General features: G+C 41.8%; 1 protein-coding gene across 1 annotated transcript in view; it reads right to left on the reverse strand.

Annotated features, from left to right (window-relative positions):
- RSPO2 (R-spondin 2) overlaps nt 1-17,394 on the reverse strand; it is a 158,897-nt gene that overhangs the window by 55,410 nt on the left and 86,093 nt on the right. The window contains exon 5 of the mRNA XM_032800326.2: nt 14,098-14,286. Within this exon, the coding sequence (XP_032656217.1) occupies nt 14,098-14,286 (189 nt within the window). The remainder of the gene's footprint in view (nt 1-14,097; nt 14,287-17,394) is intronic.

Here is a 17,394-nt window from a genome sequence, read left to right on the forward strand (position 1 = left end):
CCCCTTCCCTCCTTTCTCCCCACCAATTCCCGGGTGGATCCAGACCCAGTCCCCTGGGGTCTCACCAGAATAAAAAAACAATCAGGTTCTTAAACAAGAAAAGCTTTTAATTAAAGAGAGAAAAACAGTAAAAATTATCTTTGTAAATTTAAGATGGATTAGGGTTTTTCAGCTATAGGCTCTGGGAATACCCTCCCAGCCTAAGTATACAACTACAAATTAAAATCTTTTCAGCAAAATACAAGTTTGAACTCCTTCCAGCCAAATGCACATTTGCACATAAAGAAAACAAACATAAGCCTAACTCGCCTTATCTACCTAGTACTCACTATTTTAAACTTATAAAAGCCTGTATCAGAGAGATTGGAGAGAAACCTGGTTGCACGTCTGGTCACTCTCAGAACCCAGAGAGAACAACAACCAAATTCTAACAGCACACACAGAAACTTCCCTCCCTCAAGATTTGAAAGTATCCTGTCCCCTGATTGGTCCTCTGGTCAGGTGACAGCCAGGCTTACTGAACTTGTTAACCTTTTACAGTCAAAAGAGATATAAAGTCCTTCTGTTCTATTAACTTCTACTATCTGTTTATGACAGGGGCACACATTAAACTGGTGTGTATGCAGAATAAGGATTAATCCTGTGCATAATACACAGGAAAATATTTCAGTGTTGAAGACTGGTAGAGTGACACTACAGATTGCCGATCGTGATCCTATAGAAATAGGAATATCTATGCTCTTTTTGAAGCTGAATGCTGAAGTGGAGACTACAAACAACATAGCTGTATAGTATTTATTTGTGACTTAATTCAAAACCCTTATAATCCAAAAGCAGGCATTTCCCGTGCCAGGGGGAGAAACTGTAGACTCTTTTTAGTGGCTGTTTCTCTGTAGCAGTCAGCACTATTATCATTCCTAAACTTTATCTTTTAGCAAAGAGAAGAAACACATTTTAAAACTTAGTACAACGTTCTCCATTTAAAGCAGATGTTGATATGCTGATAGTCCAGATAATCAGATTTAGCATCTGACAAAAGCTTGTTCCTGAACTAAATGCACTAACAAGCATGCCAGGCTTTATTGGTTAAGCCATACTAAAAAAATCTTGTTTTCTGGAAACTCTCCAGGATAGCCTCATTTTGTCCCTTCATGCTCCCACTTGTTAGTTCCTGCTAAAACTGTTCAGAATGAGCATTGCTAAAACAGCCAAATATTTATTTGCTCATTATAATTTCTGTTCCAACCAATCTGAATTCATTTGTAAAATGCAAAGTGTCTTTGATGGAGTCTACTTCTTAAAGACTATCTGCTGCTGCTGAATTGGTACTTCCTTTCTGCCTCTTAAAAACCAGCATGCTTCTTTGCATCATGCTCTGTATTTGAAAATTATAGGGTATATTTTCAGCCACGCTAAAGCCAGACCTCCCTGTTTCTGGATGCAGTTGGCACCCATAGTTATGGGGGCAAGTCTGAGAAGTGATACCTCTACATATACAAATCAAGTATTCAAAATTGCCACTACTCAGAGATGCATTCTCTGTTTTCACCCTCTAACTAGTTATAGGTATAAATATATACATGGCTCATACCTGGAACAGATTTGTGTTCAGAAGCATTTTTAAAAAACTCAGAAAATGTCCAGACTTGGTCCACTGCTCCCACATTCCAATACTGAAACTATAGTAGACATCTAGGCTATGTTATTGCAACTCCATGTACACATTTCCATTTACAATGCTGATGAGACCCATAAACTCTAGTTTTAACTTAGTAACAGCACCAGAAAAATGTTTTGAAATCTTCAGAACACATGCATTACCAACCAAAACAACAGCATAAGTGTATTGCTGTAAATCTTAATTCTCTCACAACCCACACCATTAACACATATCTCAACTTATACGGTAATCTCCTCAAAGCAGGATCATTGTCTTTTGTCTATGATGTGCTATGGACATCTAAGGCATGGTTTAAATAATGGAATGGAACCCTTATGTTTCTAAAATTCTGAACAAGTTAGACTGGATTCCTATCTGAGGTTGGATTTTTTTTAAATAAATCAAAGCAACTTTAAAATTAATATACAATTCATGACCTGTATCTCTACAGTATCTGAAGTGTTTTTAAAAATATTTTCTTAGTCAGTCTATTGTCCATAAAACATATTGTAAGCTAGAGATGTATAGGGTACATACTCTTCAGCTATTATAGAAGGATTTTGGAACTACAAATTTGTGGCCTTCACCAGAGATTATTAAATTAATAGACCAAATAATGGATCATATCCACAGTAAATTTAGACCTACTCTTTTTTAAAAAAAAATTCAAGTTTGGTTCTTATTAGTGGAGGTCTAGCTGCTCATTGGCATTTTGTGCATTTTTGGAGTTTAGCTTTACACAAGAACTGTTCAACATATTTCTATTCTTTATTATCTAGCATCAATATGATGGAATGGCCAGAGCAGGAGAACCTAGAACAGAAGGAATCTGGACAGACTGTTGTCTTATCAGGCTTCCCCCAGCCAAAGTTTCTGTAGTCAGAGTTCTAAACAGAAAGCTATCAGATAGCAGCAAAAGTTAGCACAGAAAAGCTTCAGGATTCTTTCAGTCTAGAATGCGCACAAACAGAAGAGAGCTTTCTGCAGCACACACTATAGATTGGAACACATCAGGGAGACTGGTTTTCCACTATAAGGATCTCTCAAATCCATTCTCTGGGAAGGGGGAATATAAACACAGCATAAAGAGATGCTCTCTGCAATCAGACTTGTCAGAAACTCCCTTTAAACTCCTGTGACCAATTAGGACCTGGTTGCGGTATCAAGGGGAGCCCTCCTCCCTGCAGTGCTGCCACAGTTTTCAGAAGAGCATCTAGTCATGTGGAGTAAGATTTAACTTAATGTGCAAGATACCATACTGGTCACAATTCCTGGTCAGACTCTAAAATGATGAAGCCTGGTGAGGCAGGAGCAAAAACCTTTGCATTTCTCCTTAAAATAGGACTGTTCTTACAAACATCATTTACAAGCCTACACCACTGCACTTGCAACCTTCTTGAAAGTTTTTTGTATTACCACCAATGTAACTATATGGCAGATATTTACGTATAGTCTTCAAAGATCTTTGAAAGCAGAGTGTGCAAGCAGCAGGTATGCTCTCTGTCTTAGTCAATTCTTGAGGCAGAGTTACTCTCTGGGAACTGGGTATTGGTGTTGTGCTGAGATTCCTAAAAGAAGGAATTGCCCTATACGCTGTCTACCCACCTCTGTTCCAGGACTGATGTATGGTATGTAAATAAAACTAGTTACTCTTAGGCCTGGCCTACACTAGGAAATTAATTCAGTATAACTATATCACTCAGGGGAATGAAAACTCCACAGACCTAAGATAAATGTCGATCAGGGATGGTCTAGACCAGGGGTCTCAAACTCAAATGACCACAAAGGCAACATGAGGCCGCGTGTTTGAGATCCCTGGTCTGGACAGTATTTAGTCCTGCCATGAGGGCAGGGGACTGGACTTGATGGCCTCTAGAGGTCCCTTCCAGTCCTAGAATCTGTGAATCTATGAATCTAAGTGACACAGATAAACCAACCTAATCCCCAATATAGACAGTGTTAGGTCAACAGGAAAGTTCTCCCATCTACGGCCTCTTGGGAAGGTGGAATACCACTGCTGACAGGAGAAGCCCTGCCGTCAGCCTAATCAGCTTCTCCACAGAAGTGGTGCAGCAGTAATGTTTTCAGTCCAGACAAGCCCTAAGAATATGTATCACCATTTCTTCCTCCACTGGAAGCCAGTCTGAAAGACCCTAGACATCTACTATCACTTGTCAGAGGTGCAGCAATACAGTAAGCTATTCATCCAAAAAAACAAGAGAAGATATGCTCTCTTCTCTTGTTCAGAAACCATCACCCAACAATGCCATTGGGTACTTTGGGTGGGAGAGGGAGAGTAGGAGACCCTGTAATGATACAAAAGGATTTTGAGCTGCTGTATTTTGTTTCTTAAGCACAGTACTGAAAACATTGCTTTGCCACTATTAACTGAAAATAGGGGAAGAACTGAAATAAAATTAGCTAAAATTAGTTAAAAAAATGGAGTGGCAGGAGTAGACTGTGACAATAAGGTGCACAAGTTAACAATTAAGCATATATGCTAAAAGAAATAAGGTGATGGTTTATAGTTTAAAAGTTTGGTAATTTAAGTATGCATACAATGTTGGCACATAGCCAAGCACAGTGAATTGGCAGTTTCAAGCAGTTTGGACTATGGCTGGTGCATTGGGAGGCAGAATAAGGACTGAGGTCAGGTAAGGATCACTCCAAAACTGAAGCGAGGGGTCAGCCAGACATGCTGAGTCCAAAACTAGGTGAGAGTCCCCAGACCCGATAGTAAACATCCCATAATACTAAGTCCTTATTTGACAGTTAGACTTAGCATTTATGATTGGTCCATACTTACAGACCAATCAAAGAGGATCTGATGGTGATTGGACAACAGGTATGCTCATACTAGGATTGGCAAACAAGCCAATCAGAACAGGCCAAGCAAGCAAAAGTCAGTCAAGTCAGGAGCAGGAGAACCAGAAGAAACCTAAAAGGGCAAAGGAATCAGAAGAAGAAGCAGAAGCAGAAGCGCCTGCAGGGTGACAGCAGCAGTGCTGCTGAGAGAGAGAAGGAGGAACCTTAGATAGAGCAAAGAGAAGCCTACAGAGAGTAAACATGTTACCTATAGTATAGGACAACGGTTCTCAAACTGTGGGTCGGGACTCGAAAGTGGGTCGCAACCCCGTTTTAATGGGGTCGCCAGAGCTGGTATTAGACTTGCTGGGGCCTAGGACCAAAGTCTAAGCCCCACAGCCCTGGGGCTCAGTTTACAGGTCCCGACAACTGGCACTGAAGCCACTGGGCTTTGGCCCACCCTTCCTGGGGCAGCAGGGCGTGGGCGGGTTCAGGCTTCGGTCCCTCCTCCTGTGGTCATTTAGTAACAGGGCTGGCTCTAGGCACCAGCATTCCAAGCATCTGCTTGGGGCAGCATTTTTCAAGGGGCAGCACTTGAGTTTTTTTGTTTTTTATTTTGCTTGGGGCAGCAAAAAACCTGGAGCCGGCCCTGTTTAGTAATTTTTGTTGTCAGAAGGGGATCGTGGTGCAGTGAAGTTTGAGAACCCATGGTAATAGGATCTAGGATAGAAATAGGGTTAATGAATGTATATGCTTTGGATAATAAAAATGAGTGTCTGTGGTGTGTATGTTTATGTTACTATGAATAAAGTTTAGAGTTTATTAAGATTGCTGTCAGTGTCCTGCATAGGACTGATATGTGGAGAATATAATCCCTTAACCCATTCCAACTATGACATTACGGGTCTTGGGTAGTTTAATTTGTATACTTGTGCTAAGGGATTTATGTTTAAATTTAGGCTTAGATTAATTGTATTAGGAAAGAAAATACTTTGTTTTGGAAAAGTACTGCCTTGGTGTCAATCCTTTGAGCGGAGGGCTGTATCCATGTCCTGGGGTGAACAGATCTAGTCTGTTCTGGGGAGTTTCCTGAAGGACATAGGGAGATCCTTGGTAAACCCTGGCAATTCTACTAGGGAGGCCCCCTCATTTCACCTTGCAGGAACAAATTAATAGATCAACATCTTGGGAACCTAGAAGTCAGCAATAGGAGGGTTACTCTGGGATCCTTGAGTGTGTTCTTGGGGTAACAGTAAGTGTTGATGTACAATTAACATTTGGTGTAACTTATTTTCTTGATGTAACTCTGTCTCTACCTAGGAAGGTGCAGATCCATACTACAAAACTGTTGAAACACACATGGCATTTCAAAACTATTTTCCTAAATAAAAGGAACATATTTAATTGAAAAGTGAATCTAAAGCAGTAATTCCACATGCCAATAATGTGACTTAAATAGATGCTGCTAACTATTTCTCCTTAAGAACTAACCACCCAAATAATCAGGATGTGGCTGAAGACATTATAGAAGTTTCCAAATATTTGTTACAGCAGTCCCAATAAAATATACTTAATCAAACAGCAATATTTCATTCTAAATGTCTGCTTTTAGAATAAGGTACATAGTAAACCTTTAAAAATTGTGAATTTTACATGTTAAGTAATGATACCACAATAAAATGCCTTATCTGCATATATTAAACTTTAATCATCAGATATATTCTGCCACCTGAAAAATGGTTGAGATTCGGTTACACTCAGAGTCATCTGTTGGCAAAGACACATCAGAACTCTTATTTCATGGTGTAGCCAGAACAGAACCATCTGGGAGCTCTGTAATAGCCAGAGCTATAGCCCTGTTCAGCTGAAGTTATTAATCCTGTTAAAATGTTTTCTTCCTAAGAAAAATCTGATACTGGATGACATCCAAGACCATTAGCTCTTAAGATTCCAGAATAGCTGGAAAGGTATTTAACTAAATCAGCTAAACAGCCAGTTATCTTTTTTATCAATATCATTTAAAGACACTTCTGAATAGGGCTGATCAAAAAATCTCCATAAACTGTTTTTTGAAGGAAAACTGGGATGTAACAGACAAAACATTTGATTTTGATATTTCAGTTGAAATTAAATAGTCTGACTTTCCTGAATTGAAAGTTTCATTTCGGCTCAGTTCAATATTGCACGGTGTTCTCCAGAACTGCCAGTGCCTCCTGACAGATGTAGTTCTGTTGCCTCAGAACTCTGTTCCACTCTACATGCCTGGGTCTCACTGGGCTAGACTAGATCTCTTATGATGCACCACAGCCGTGTGACCTTCATGATGCATTGCAATGAGTCAGCAACAAGGGAGACTGTGGTGAATAGTGGGTGATGTAGTCCCCAAAAGGAACACAGTTCTTGTGAGAGAATGGGGGCATGAAACACAAGAAATACAATTCCCAGGAGGCATCGCAGAAGTTCAGGTAGACAGATTAATGTCAAACTGCCCTGAAACAAAACACTTTTATTTGGTTCAACAAACTGAAATATTTCATTTGGATTCGCTCAGTGGAACACTTCCAATTTTTGATGAAGTCAACTTCCTGGAAAGTTTTCAAATAAATTAATTTTCCATTTTCCGCATTGAAATTTTCTATGGAAGAAAATTCTGACCAGCTCTACCCATGACTAATTTGTTGAGTGGAAGTCAAATTATTTTACCACAAACTTTCTCACACAAAATATCACTGCAAATATGAAAACAAAGATATCTAGATTTGTACTCATAGAAGAAATGGAGTTGTTTCTATAAGAGTTATATTATTATTGTAGGATAATTAGAAGCTGTTAAATATAGAGGCAATATCTTCATAGATACCAATATATAGTTTTCCTCTGAAAATTACCTTTGTAAACATGGAATCATGAGCTGTCCATTTGTTAGTTCTTGATACTTTCCATATAAAGCATGCTCAGGTTACAGGTGACTTTTTTTTCTATCAGCTGTGAAAATGCAATCTGAGATATGAAAGTCAAGGTGAGTTTTTACTTCCTAATGCTTCACAGCCAATAACTAAGGTTCTGCAGGCCAGATACCCTCAAGTTATACCCATACTATTCCACTGTCTTTAAAATTCTGCCCTCAGTGCCACCGGTGCAGTACCCTGCCTTCAGTATGTTTGCACAGGTTAGAAAGCTTGGAACTTACGGAATTATTTTGTGGATGATGATGGAGGAACAGAATCCAGCTTGCTCTCACTTAGTAGGGTTAACAAGAGGTAAAATAAACAGTTCAAATATACTTTCATTACCAAAGACAGTGAACAGATCTCTGAATACATCCAGGGCACAAAGTTGTTGAATATACAGGGGCCTTCTTACATAGATGTTTTTCGGAAAAAAAGTGTGTCTCCTTTCGCACACTTTTTGAAATTATGATAGGTGTGATGAGCATTTGTTTTCTAAATATAACATGTCCAACAAAATAAATATTTACTTTTTCATTTTAAAGCTTTACAGAAAAGTTTCCGAAGATGGAAGTTTAGCAGATGGAGTTAACTGATACAGGAACAGCGACAATAACTGAGGCTTTACCCGCTGTTCCTTCAGTTCCTGATAGATAAGAAGTCTCTGCTCCTAGTGCTGCAGAAAAATTTGAGAGAACTGGAAAACCAGTTTCCAAAATCCAACTCAAACAGCACAGAAGTTGAAGTCCTCCTCCCTCCAATTATCCATCTATGTCACAGAGACAGCTCCCTCCCCCTTCTAATTTAGGAGTTTTCCCCTTAAAGCTCAGGAGTTTCATGTGACACTTATCCCTCGGGCCTGTCTCCCTTCTCGCCTACAAAATAATTAGTCACAAAATGGCAGTCATTGTTTCTATAATGATACAGACAAACTGGAAGGAGTTCTGAGAACAACAACAAACATGTTCAAAGGTTGGAGGGACTGATTTAACAATGAAAGATTAAAAGGGCCAGGGATGTATAGCTTGCCAAGCAATGATTAATGGGGGATGTGAGAACAGTCTACAAATATATGGAAGGTGTAAACATTAAGGAAGGAGAATAATAATTTACAGAGGTACACAGGGGACAGAAGTATGACTAATGGGATGAAAGGGAACATTTATGCTGAATTTGAGAGAGAACTTCCAAATATTTGGCAGTGGAATATTTCTGACTAGGGATCTGTGGAAGTCACAGCACTTGGGACCCTTAATAATTAGACTAGATGAAACAGTAAAAAGTTTATTGTAGACAACAGCTTGGCATTGGCAGAAGGGTGGACTGGATAAACTAAATAGTCTTTCCCATCTGTAACTCCCGTGATCCTATGAGACATGATACACCAATGCAACAGGGTAATATATAGAACATTTAGCAGAATACAAATGTGACCTTTCCAATTGGAAATAATAGTTTAATCTATAGAACTGACAATCAAAATATTGTCAGATAACCTGTTTGAAGTCATTAGTGTGTCACCTTACTTTAAAGCAGGAAAGAACTGAGGCCCTTTGTGAAACCATCTCTTACTTGCAGTCCAGCCTATATCTGCAAACACTGAGGAAGAGATGAAGGGTTCCTCTTCAGAAGTTATATGTGTTGCATAGCCATACAGACAGATGGATAACATCCCAGGTAATCATAAATATGGAACTGAAGTAGTTAATAGGAAAGGTAAATGCAACTCTACTCCTACTCCTGCAAGGATCTATAAAATCAGAAAAAAATGCTTCTGAAGTTATCATGTACAATACAGACCACATAAATAGTAACTGAAATGTAAACTAAATGTACAGAAATAGAAAACATATGTCAAAAGCACATTAACTTGACCCTATTTCACCAAAAATATCCTTATTTCCTGTTCTCAGTTTAATCCATCACAATCTACAACTGTCTTTAGTTATATAATCTAATACTTATCCCACATGTTGCTGTGAGTTTATACACTCAGAACATTACAAGAAAGGTTTTATCATCAAACCCTCTTAACAGATATTTACAGAGATTATGATTCTTAAAGTCACTAAATATTATTTCCCTTACAGCTTCCTTTATTTCCCCAAGTTAAAAACTCAGAACATGTGCAACATTAAGACAATATTTGTAAAGAGCACTGACTCTATTCTCTCCAAGCCAGACTGTACTTGATCTCATGCTTCCCAAAATATTACAGTTAGACTAAACATTTCTGGTGACCAATCATCTAACATACTAAAATATGATCAAATAGTGGTACCTTAGGACTTATCTCCACGGCAAGTTACTGCACGACAAGCCAGGGTGTGAATCTACAGTGCACCAGCCTACCACACAGTAAAGTTCCATGTGAACACTGCTGCAACTCAGTAAAAGTGCCAAAGTGAAGCTTAGCATATTACTACTTGAAGGCACAGTATGCCCACACTGGGACTTTCAATGTGATGCAGCAATATCCAAATGGAACATTCCAGTGCAGCAAGCTTGTGCACTATAGATTCACACTCTGGCTTGCTGCACAGTAACTTTCCAACTTGGGGGGAGGGATAGCTCAGTGGTTTGAGCATTGGCCTACTAAACCCAGGGTTGTGAGTTCAATCCTTAAGGGGGCTATTTACAGATTTGGGGCAAAAATCCGTCTGGTGATTGGTCCTGTTTTGAGCAGCAGGTTCAACTAGATGACCTCCTGAGGTCCCTTCCAACCCTGGTATTCTATGTAGACAAACACTGCAAACAGTTAAAATATAAAAGATACAGCAAAGAGTCAGATTCAACTTTGGAGCTGAACTCATATGGGACAGAGAAAAGGCCACATCCTTTCATCCATTGTCTCTTGAGAGAGAGGGTACCTTTCAATGCTGTCCAGAGTTCTATAGGATCACACACCAGGATTCACTTATCATAAGCACTCTGTACAAAACCATTCAGGGAAGGAAACCCTTCAGGATGAGCCTTTAATCCTGAGACTCTGGGAAGGCAAGCAGGAATCTCCATGAAGTGGGAGGCCAAGAGATAGCAGCTATATTGAGTAGCTATAAGCTGCTTGGAAATAGTAGGGTTTCACAACCACAGTCAATACTGCAGGCCTTCCACACTGAATGGAACTCTTGCATTTGCCTACAGTATATTTCTTGGTCATCTAGTGCAGGGGTTCTCAACCAAGGGTATGTGTAGCCCAGGGGGGCACACAGAAGTCTTCCAAGAGGTACGTCAACTCATCCAGATCAATGTTTCTCAACCTGGGGGGGAGGTCACAAGTGTAGGTCTGGCACTAGGGGATGGCAACCACACCACAGGAGGCTCCACAAAGCTACGTTATATGTTTCAGCCCTGCATGGTGGGGCACAGGCTTCAAGGGTCCAGTAATCTGGAAAGGTTTAGAACCACTGACTAGTGAATAAAATCTTCAATATGTTATCAAAGAATTTAACTTGGGCATAATCCATGAATTTCTTGACTCAATATGAGAAGGCTTACCATAGCTGCCTTACATTTAAATAGTGCCATGGAGGCGGGGGCGTCCTCTGTGAATCTTTCTTGCCTTAGATACAGACCACCCTCACTCCAGGCCACTTCCATCACCACTGTGCTTTATTATACTGTTCTAGCAAGCCATTACTCGTAGTGCTGTCTACACATTTACACATCCCAGCCAGCTCCCCATCTTGCTTCTGGGGAAAAGGTGGCGGCAGCAGCAGCCAGCCCTACCTTCCTTCAGTGTCTCTACCCCTTTCAGGGCTTTCTTCCTCTCTATTTATCTGTTCCCAGCTGCTGGGGCTGCTTCTCCCTCTAATTAGTCCTTCAACTGTGGCTGCAGGTGTTAATTGATCCTCTATTTAGGTCCCAATTAATCTTTATTGGTGGGGATTTAAGTGACAGAGTACTGGGTCAGCTCCTGCCTCAGGATTCCTGTCACACAGAGGAGATGAAGGATCAAATCCATGGGCTGGATGCCTAGACAAGGTTTCTCACATTCTTTTAAAACTCAGACAGACAAAAGTTATAGACCCAGATATTAAACATTTCTGAAACAAGGTTGCTTCTGCACTAATGCACCCATATGAATACTGTGGGTCAATAGCAGATTCTATGGACCAAATTATCAGGAATTTGACTGAAAATGCACCTGTAAAAATCCATTTTCAGGGAACTCTCAACATAACTGTATAGGGGATGGAACTAGGGGTGCTGGGAGTCCTGCTGCATCCCTTGGCTTGAAGCATTTTTCATCATATACAGGGTTTACAGTTTTGTTCAATGCTTCCCAGCACCCCCACTATGCAACTTGTTCTAGCACCCTTGCATAACTGGACATTACATGCATGAATTCCTGTCTGCATACACAACTTCACCCCTGGGTCTCAAATCACATGGGAGAAGGGGTTGGGGTGGAAACCTATATGGTTGTATCTGTCCTATCTACAGTCTGAACTGGAGAAAAAATATCTAGTATTCTCCCAAACTCCAACCCATAAACTAACCTCCATCCACCAGAAACACCAAAAGAAGGCCTCAAAACAAGAAGTAACTCAAAGTACAGTGTATAGATCTTCATAATATGATCATTCCCTTCCTTTATTTTGTACCAGCAGAAAAATAGTTAAGAAATCAGCTCTCATCATTATCACTTTTGGACCTCAGAATTAGCACATTACTGAAATAAACAGGCCAGTTTACAGATCTCATCTATTAGTTCAGGCTGTCTGGAAATGCAAGCAAACATGATTACATTGGTTTATGTGTCGTTTGCATTCAGAAAGGTATTGAGGAGCACTAAAGACTTAGCAAGAACAGACTCTGGGGCACAAGATGACAGCGTCCAGGAAAAAATACCAGCTCACTGACCTATCATGAATCAGCCCAATTCAACCTCCGATTCTGCCTTTTCTGCCTGCCTCCTCTTTCCCTCCCTCCCCGCCCTGCCCAAATATCCACCAATGCAGGACTGCTCCCCCAATGCATTTCCGAGTAGTTTCCCCCCGTTTAGTTTAAATGTCTCAGGAGGCAGGGCTCTCATCACTCCCCTTGGGCAATTCTTCCACATCATAACAGATCTTACTCCCAGAATGTTTTATTTTTTTTCTGATATTCATCCAAAGTTTTCCCCTTTCTTAATGTGTCAGGTAATTACTCTTGAAAAAGTCATGGAAAACGGAAAGTCCAACTCTGAAACAAAAGCAGGGCTTTACAAATTGTCGATAAACACATAAATAATAAAAAAGATTAATACTGGATGTATGTTAAAGTATAGTACAACTAATTTTAAAGCAGTATCAGGAGTCTTTATCATTGCTTCTCGTTTGGGCTACATTTAAATTGCTGACAAAATGGTATCAAATTATATTCCAAAGGAAAGAGTGTTCTGCTGCTAGTTAATGTAAACAAAATATTAGTGGTTTGGAATGAACACTACAGGGTGACAAGTATTTAACCACCTGATAAACGGGTATATTGGTATAAAATATTGTACTGATATGACAATATGCATTGGCTATTTGTCAGATATTACTGATTTATTATATTGAAAGTAAAAATGATTTGCCTCACATTTCCTCCCTGTAAACAATGGATTAAAATTCCCATGTTTTAACTTTGTGTAAAAATAATGCTTAGATTTACAAGCAAAGTAGAGTTGCAAGTAGTATATATATTTCCAGCTATTCAAAATTTGGATCACATAAAGCACTGTTGTCAGCCATAGATGCAACATATTGAGTTTCATCATTTACTAACAGAATAGGTTAACAATCAGCCATAAATGTAGGTGGTAAAAGATAAAATTAGCTAAATCTAAGCAATAATGCCTGACTTGTTCAGTATGCCCTAACTTTTTTAAAAAAGACATAGGGTAGCTAGTAGTTTTGTTTAATGTGGTTTAAAGAGCTGAACATTTTTACCTGGTGCATAAACATATTGCATGTGTTGTACATACAATAAATGAAGATGCTGCATCAAGAGAGAGAAATTTTAAACCTTTAGCATGAGATAAGTCGGAGTGTGGGGGCAGGGCCAGTGCTACCATTAAGGCGAACTAGGCAGTTGCCTAGGGCGCCAAGATTTGGGGACGCCAAAAAACGGTGCCCCTAATTTTTTTTTTACAGCGGTTCCTCCCCGAGCACACAGTCGCTGCTCCACTTCTCCTGCCTCCCAGGCTTGCAGCATCAATCAGCTGTTTGGCACCGAAAGACTGGGAGGGGAGGAGAATTAGAGCGGGGGCGGCATGCTTGGGAAGGATGCGGAGCAGAGGTGAGCTGGGGTGGGGAGGTGCTGCCCGGCTCCCCTGGGGTGGGGCTGCCACAGGGGGGGCGCCTCAGGGCAGGGGGGGGGGCGAGGGAGCTTCTGCAGGGCTGAGAATGGGGGGTGGGGGGGGGCGCAAGGTGGAAGTTTTGCCCAGGGCGCGAAACTTCCTTGCACTGGCCCTGTGTGGTGGGAGAAGCAAAAGTGCCACTATAGATTGCACATACACACTCCTGCCCCCCAGTGGACTGGCTCAGTGTGCAGTAGTGTGGTTCTACTGCCTTTTTGCCCATGCATAACTGCACAAGATAGAGTAAGGGCAGGATTTTCTCTCTTGCTTGGACTATATAGCTCTGTTTTCCCAGTTATAAATGGGACTTAAATTAGAAAAGACCCATAAAATTGTTTTGTGGGGAGTGTTCTTACCTCCTGGACAGTGCCTCACAGCCATTTTACATCTTCTGGACTCTGCAATGGTTGGGCAAGGTATTGTGTCCTTTGCCGGCTTTTTCACAATTTGCCTTGTTCTTGTTTCCAAACCCCATTTAAATCCACAGGTTTTGTTATTTCTGCTGCAAGTTCCCCATTCACTCCAGGGACTCACTTCACAGCCTTCTGATAAAGCAAAACAGGTCATAAATTAGTGGGCTTTGTCTGTATCTGTGTCTCTTTCTTTCACAATACATGGCAACTCTAATTAGCAAGGGTATTAAATTAGAAGTTATTGCTTGTAAAATTTATTGTTTGGTGAAATTTCAGATTATGATCTTAGTTTGCAGTTTTTACAAGGCAATTGTGTCAGAAACGTGAATTGTCCTAAACACTGACACAAACAACAACTAGCCAACCACAGATTCTTTGTAACAATTCCCTCTACATGGCTTTCATTATTTTCATGGCTTTGTAACAATTCTCTCATTAACTGGTGCCTGTTTTATATTTGACACTATTGTATCCAGAAGATTCTAACTTGTATTTTTAGGCTGTTTATCCTTTGAAACTAAAAATGTTCATCCAGAAGTTACAATCTGTGTCTTCTACTCAAGCAGCGTACAAAGTAGTGTTTGCACCAAAAAGAATGGTCTTTTGAAACTTTACTTGCTGGGCATATTCTGAGAGTGTGGTTCACATAGTGTTATTAGCAGAATGAATAAATGAATTAAAGAATCAAGATAAGGAGTTGGAAAAGGACAGAAGAAATAAAACACAAAACTATACAGTTAATCTACAAAAGCATAGGTATAGTAGCATTGTCAATGCCAACCATTCGTAAAGAATGAGTCAGCTTTCCTGCCGCCCCCATCATGAGACTAGCTTAAAAATCATGAAAAAAAATAACTTAATAATTAAAATGCTGAGTTCTCTTCATGTGTTCATGTTTTTTTGAGCCTTTAGGTTGATGTTTTCCTCAGTCATAAAGGTTCAGTTTTTCAAATAAAAACAGAGTCTCACAAGACATGATTCCAGGAATGAGGCAAATCCACAACCAAACCAGGGCTGCTCACTCAGCTGCCTCTCCAACATATCAATGATCAGGTCTGTGGCAGCCACTGAGGAGGAGAACCTTCTTGCAGACCCCCTGCTACACAACATCCTGCTTGGTGTGCAGGTGGTGGAGTCCCCCTCGGTGCACTGGAAGTTGGTCCTGGGTACTGCTATCAGGATCAGAGATCTCCTGGACTATGACTGAAGAGAGTGGGTGGACTCCCTAGTGCTCAGCCAGTGCATGGGACTCACCACCTTTGTGTTCCCCATCGTGTGCTCCAGGAGGTATGTGCAGCCTTACTGCCCACCTATCACACTTTCCTCAAGTCCTGCAGGAGGATACTCCTCATCTGCACCTCACCATCAGGCCTCTGCCCTGCACGCCTCCCCAGTACCCCTGACATACCACCTGAACAACATGCAGCCAGTCTGCCTCTGAATCGCCCTCAGGAAACATCAGTATGCACTAGTGCTCCACACCCTGCATTTCCTTGCCCTCACCTTCCACCCTGACACCAATTGGAAGGAACTCCTACCACCCCAGGAGGGTAAATATTCCACTCTGATCCCCTGGCCCGCTGGGGATATTAGATGGTGGCTCCTTCACGGAGCTGTGAGCACAAATGTGTACCTGGAACAGTTCACCATCTCCTCCCCTGACACCTGACCCTTCTGCAGTGAGAGGGAGACTCTGGTGCACATTTATATAGGGTGCATCAGACTGGAGAAGCCCTTCGTCCAGCTCCTCCAAAACCTTCTTAAGTTCTGGCTGCACTTTTCCCCACACGTCTTGTTTTATACACACCCTATCTGTGATCCTATGAATTCATCAACCTCTTCCTGGTGCTGGCCAAGGTGGCCCTCTCCCATACCAGGAGGAGGAAACTGGATTGGGGGAAGGAAGGGCTTTGCGACTGGAAGCCTATTTCTGATCCCTTTTCAAGTCACATCTCCAGACAAAGTTCCTCTGGGCTGTGTCCACTGGCTCCCTGGAGAAACAGTGAGTGCTATCTGAGGTTCTCTGCTTGGTGTCTCCCTTTGGATCCCAGATTTCATCCCTGTGACCAGGGCCGGCTCCAGCTTTTTTGCCACCCCAAGCGGCGATCATGGGGGAAAAAAAAAGCCGCTATCGGCAGCAGTTCGGCGGCTGCTCTACTGCACCGCTCCATTCTTTGGCAGCAATTCGGAGGCCGGTCCTTCCCTCTGAGAGGGGCTGAGGGACCTGCCACCGAATTGCCGCCGAAGACCCGGATGTGATGCCCTCTTCCATGGGTTGCCCCAAGCACCAGCTTGCTGCGCTGATGCCTGGAGCCGACCCTGCCTGTGACCTTCACTGCCATCCGTTTTTTCTTTTGCTGTCCCTTGTCATTAGTTGATGCCTGGGTCTGGTGCCTCCTCTCTCTTATGCTGCACACCCGCCCATCCTCAGAGCCTCAATGGGTTCCCCTCCAACAGAACTGTAGTGAGCATGCCAGCACACAGCAACAACCCAACTTTACTGACTTACCCCTCCCAGAGCCTGCAGTGACTCAGCCATCAAGCATGTGGCAGCAACCTATCCCTGAGTGGAGCCTGGATCAGATGACCCCCCAGGTTCTGATATTTTCCCAGTCCTGCCAGAGCTGTAGATCAGTCTGTACAACTGCATTACCTGTCCAGGAACCCTCTTGCTATCTCCCAGTGTATCAGATTCTCTCAGCCTGCTCCTGCCCCAGCCTAGCCCAAGCCCTGTTCCAGTCTTGTCCTTGCCCTACTCTGACCTTGCTCCAGGCCTTGCCTACACCTTCTGATCCCATGGGACTCTGACCACCCAGCTGTGACTTTTGGCCTGTATTTGGACTCCAGGTATAGTACTGATTTGGTTTCTAACCATCCAGCTTCAACCTCTGGCTTGCAGCTGGACTCTGGCTACAGTACTACTTCTGGCTTGTCTACAGACTATGATCTCGGTTCTGACCCCAGCCTGTCCTTGCATCTTGGTTCCAGCGCTACCCTCAGGCCGGGCCCACCCTGACATCTGGCTTCAACCTCTGCTGTGACCACTAGGCATGACTATCAGGAGACAGCGCCTCACATTACGAGCTGGAGCTTTAACAAAAATATCAAATATCATGAGACTCACTCAGGAGTCAATAATGCTGGCTCAGTTTTATAAACCTTAAGCTTTATAAGTTTTAAATTGGGAGTCACTCCCTTTCTGAAGTAAATCCAAAGCAATGGTAGTAATTCAGTTCAGTA

The sequence above is a fragment of the Chelonoidis abingdonii genome, chromosome 2, assembly GCF_003597395.2.
Source record: "Chelonoidis abingdonii isolate Lonesome George chromosome 2, CheloAbing_2.0, whole genome shotgun sequence".
Taxonomy (NCBI): Eukaryota; Metazoa; Chordata; order Testudines; family Testudinidae; genus Chelonoidis; species Chelonoidis abingdonii.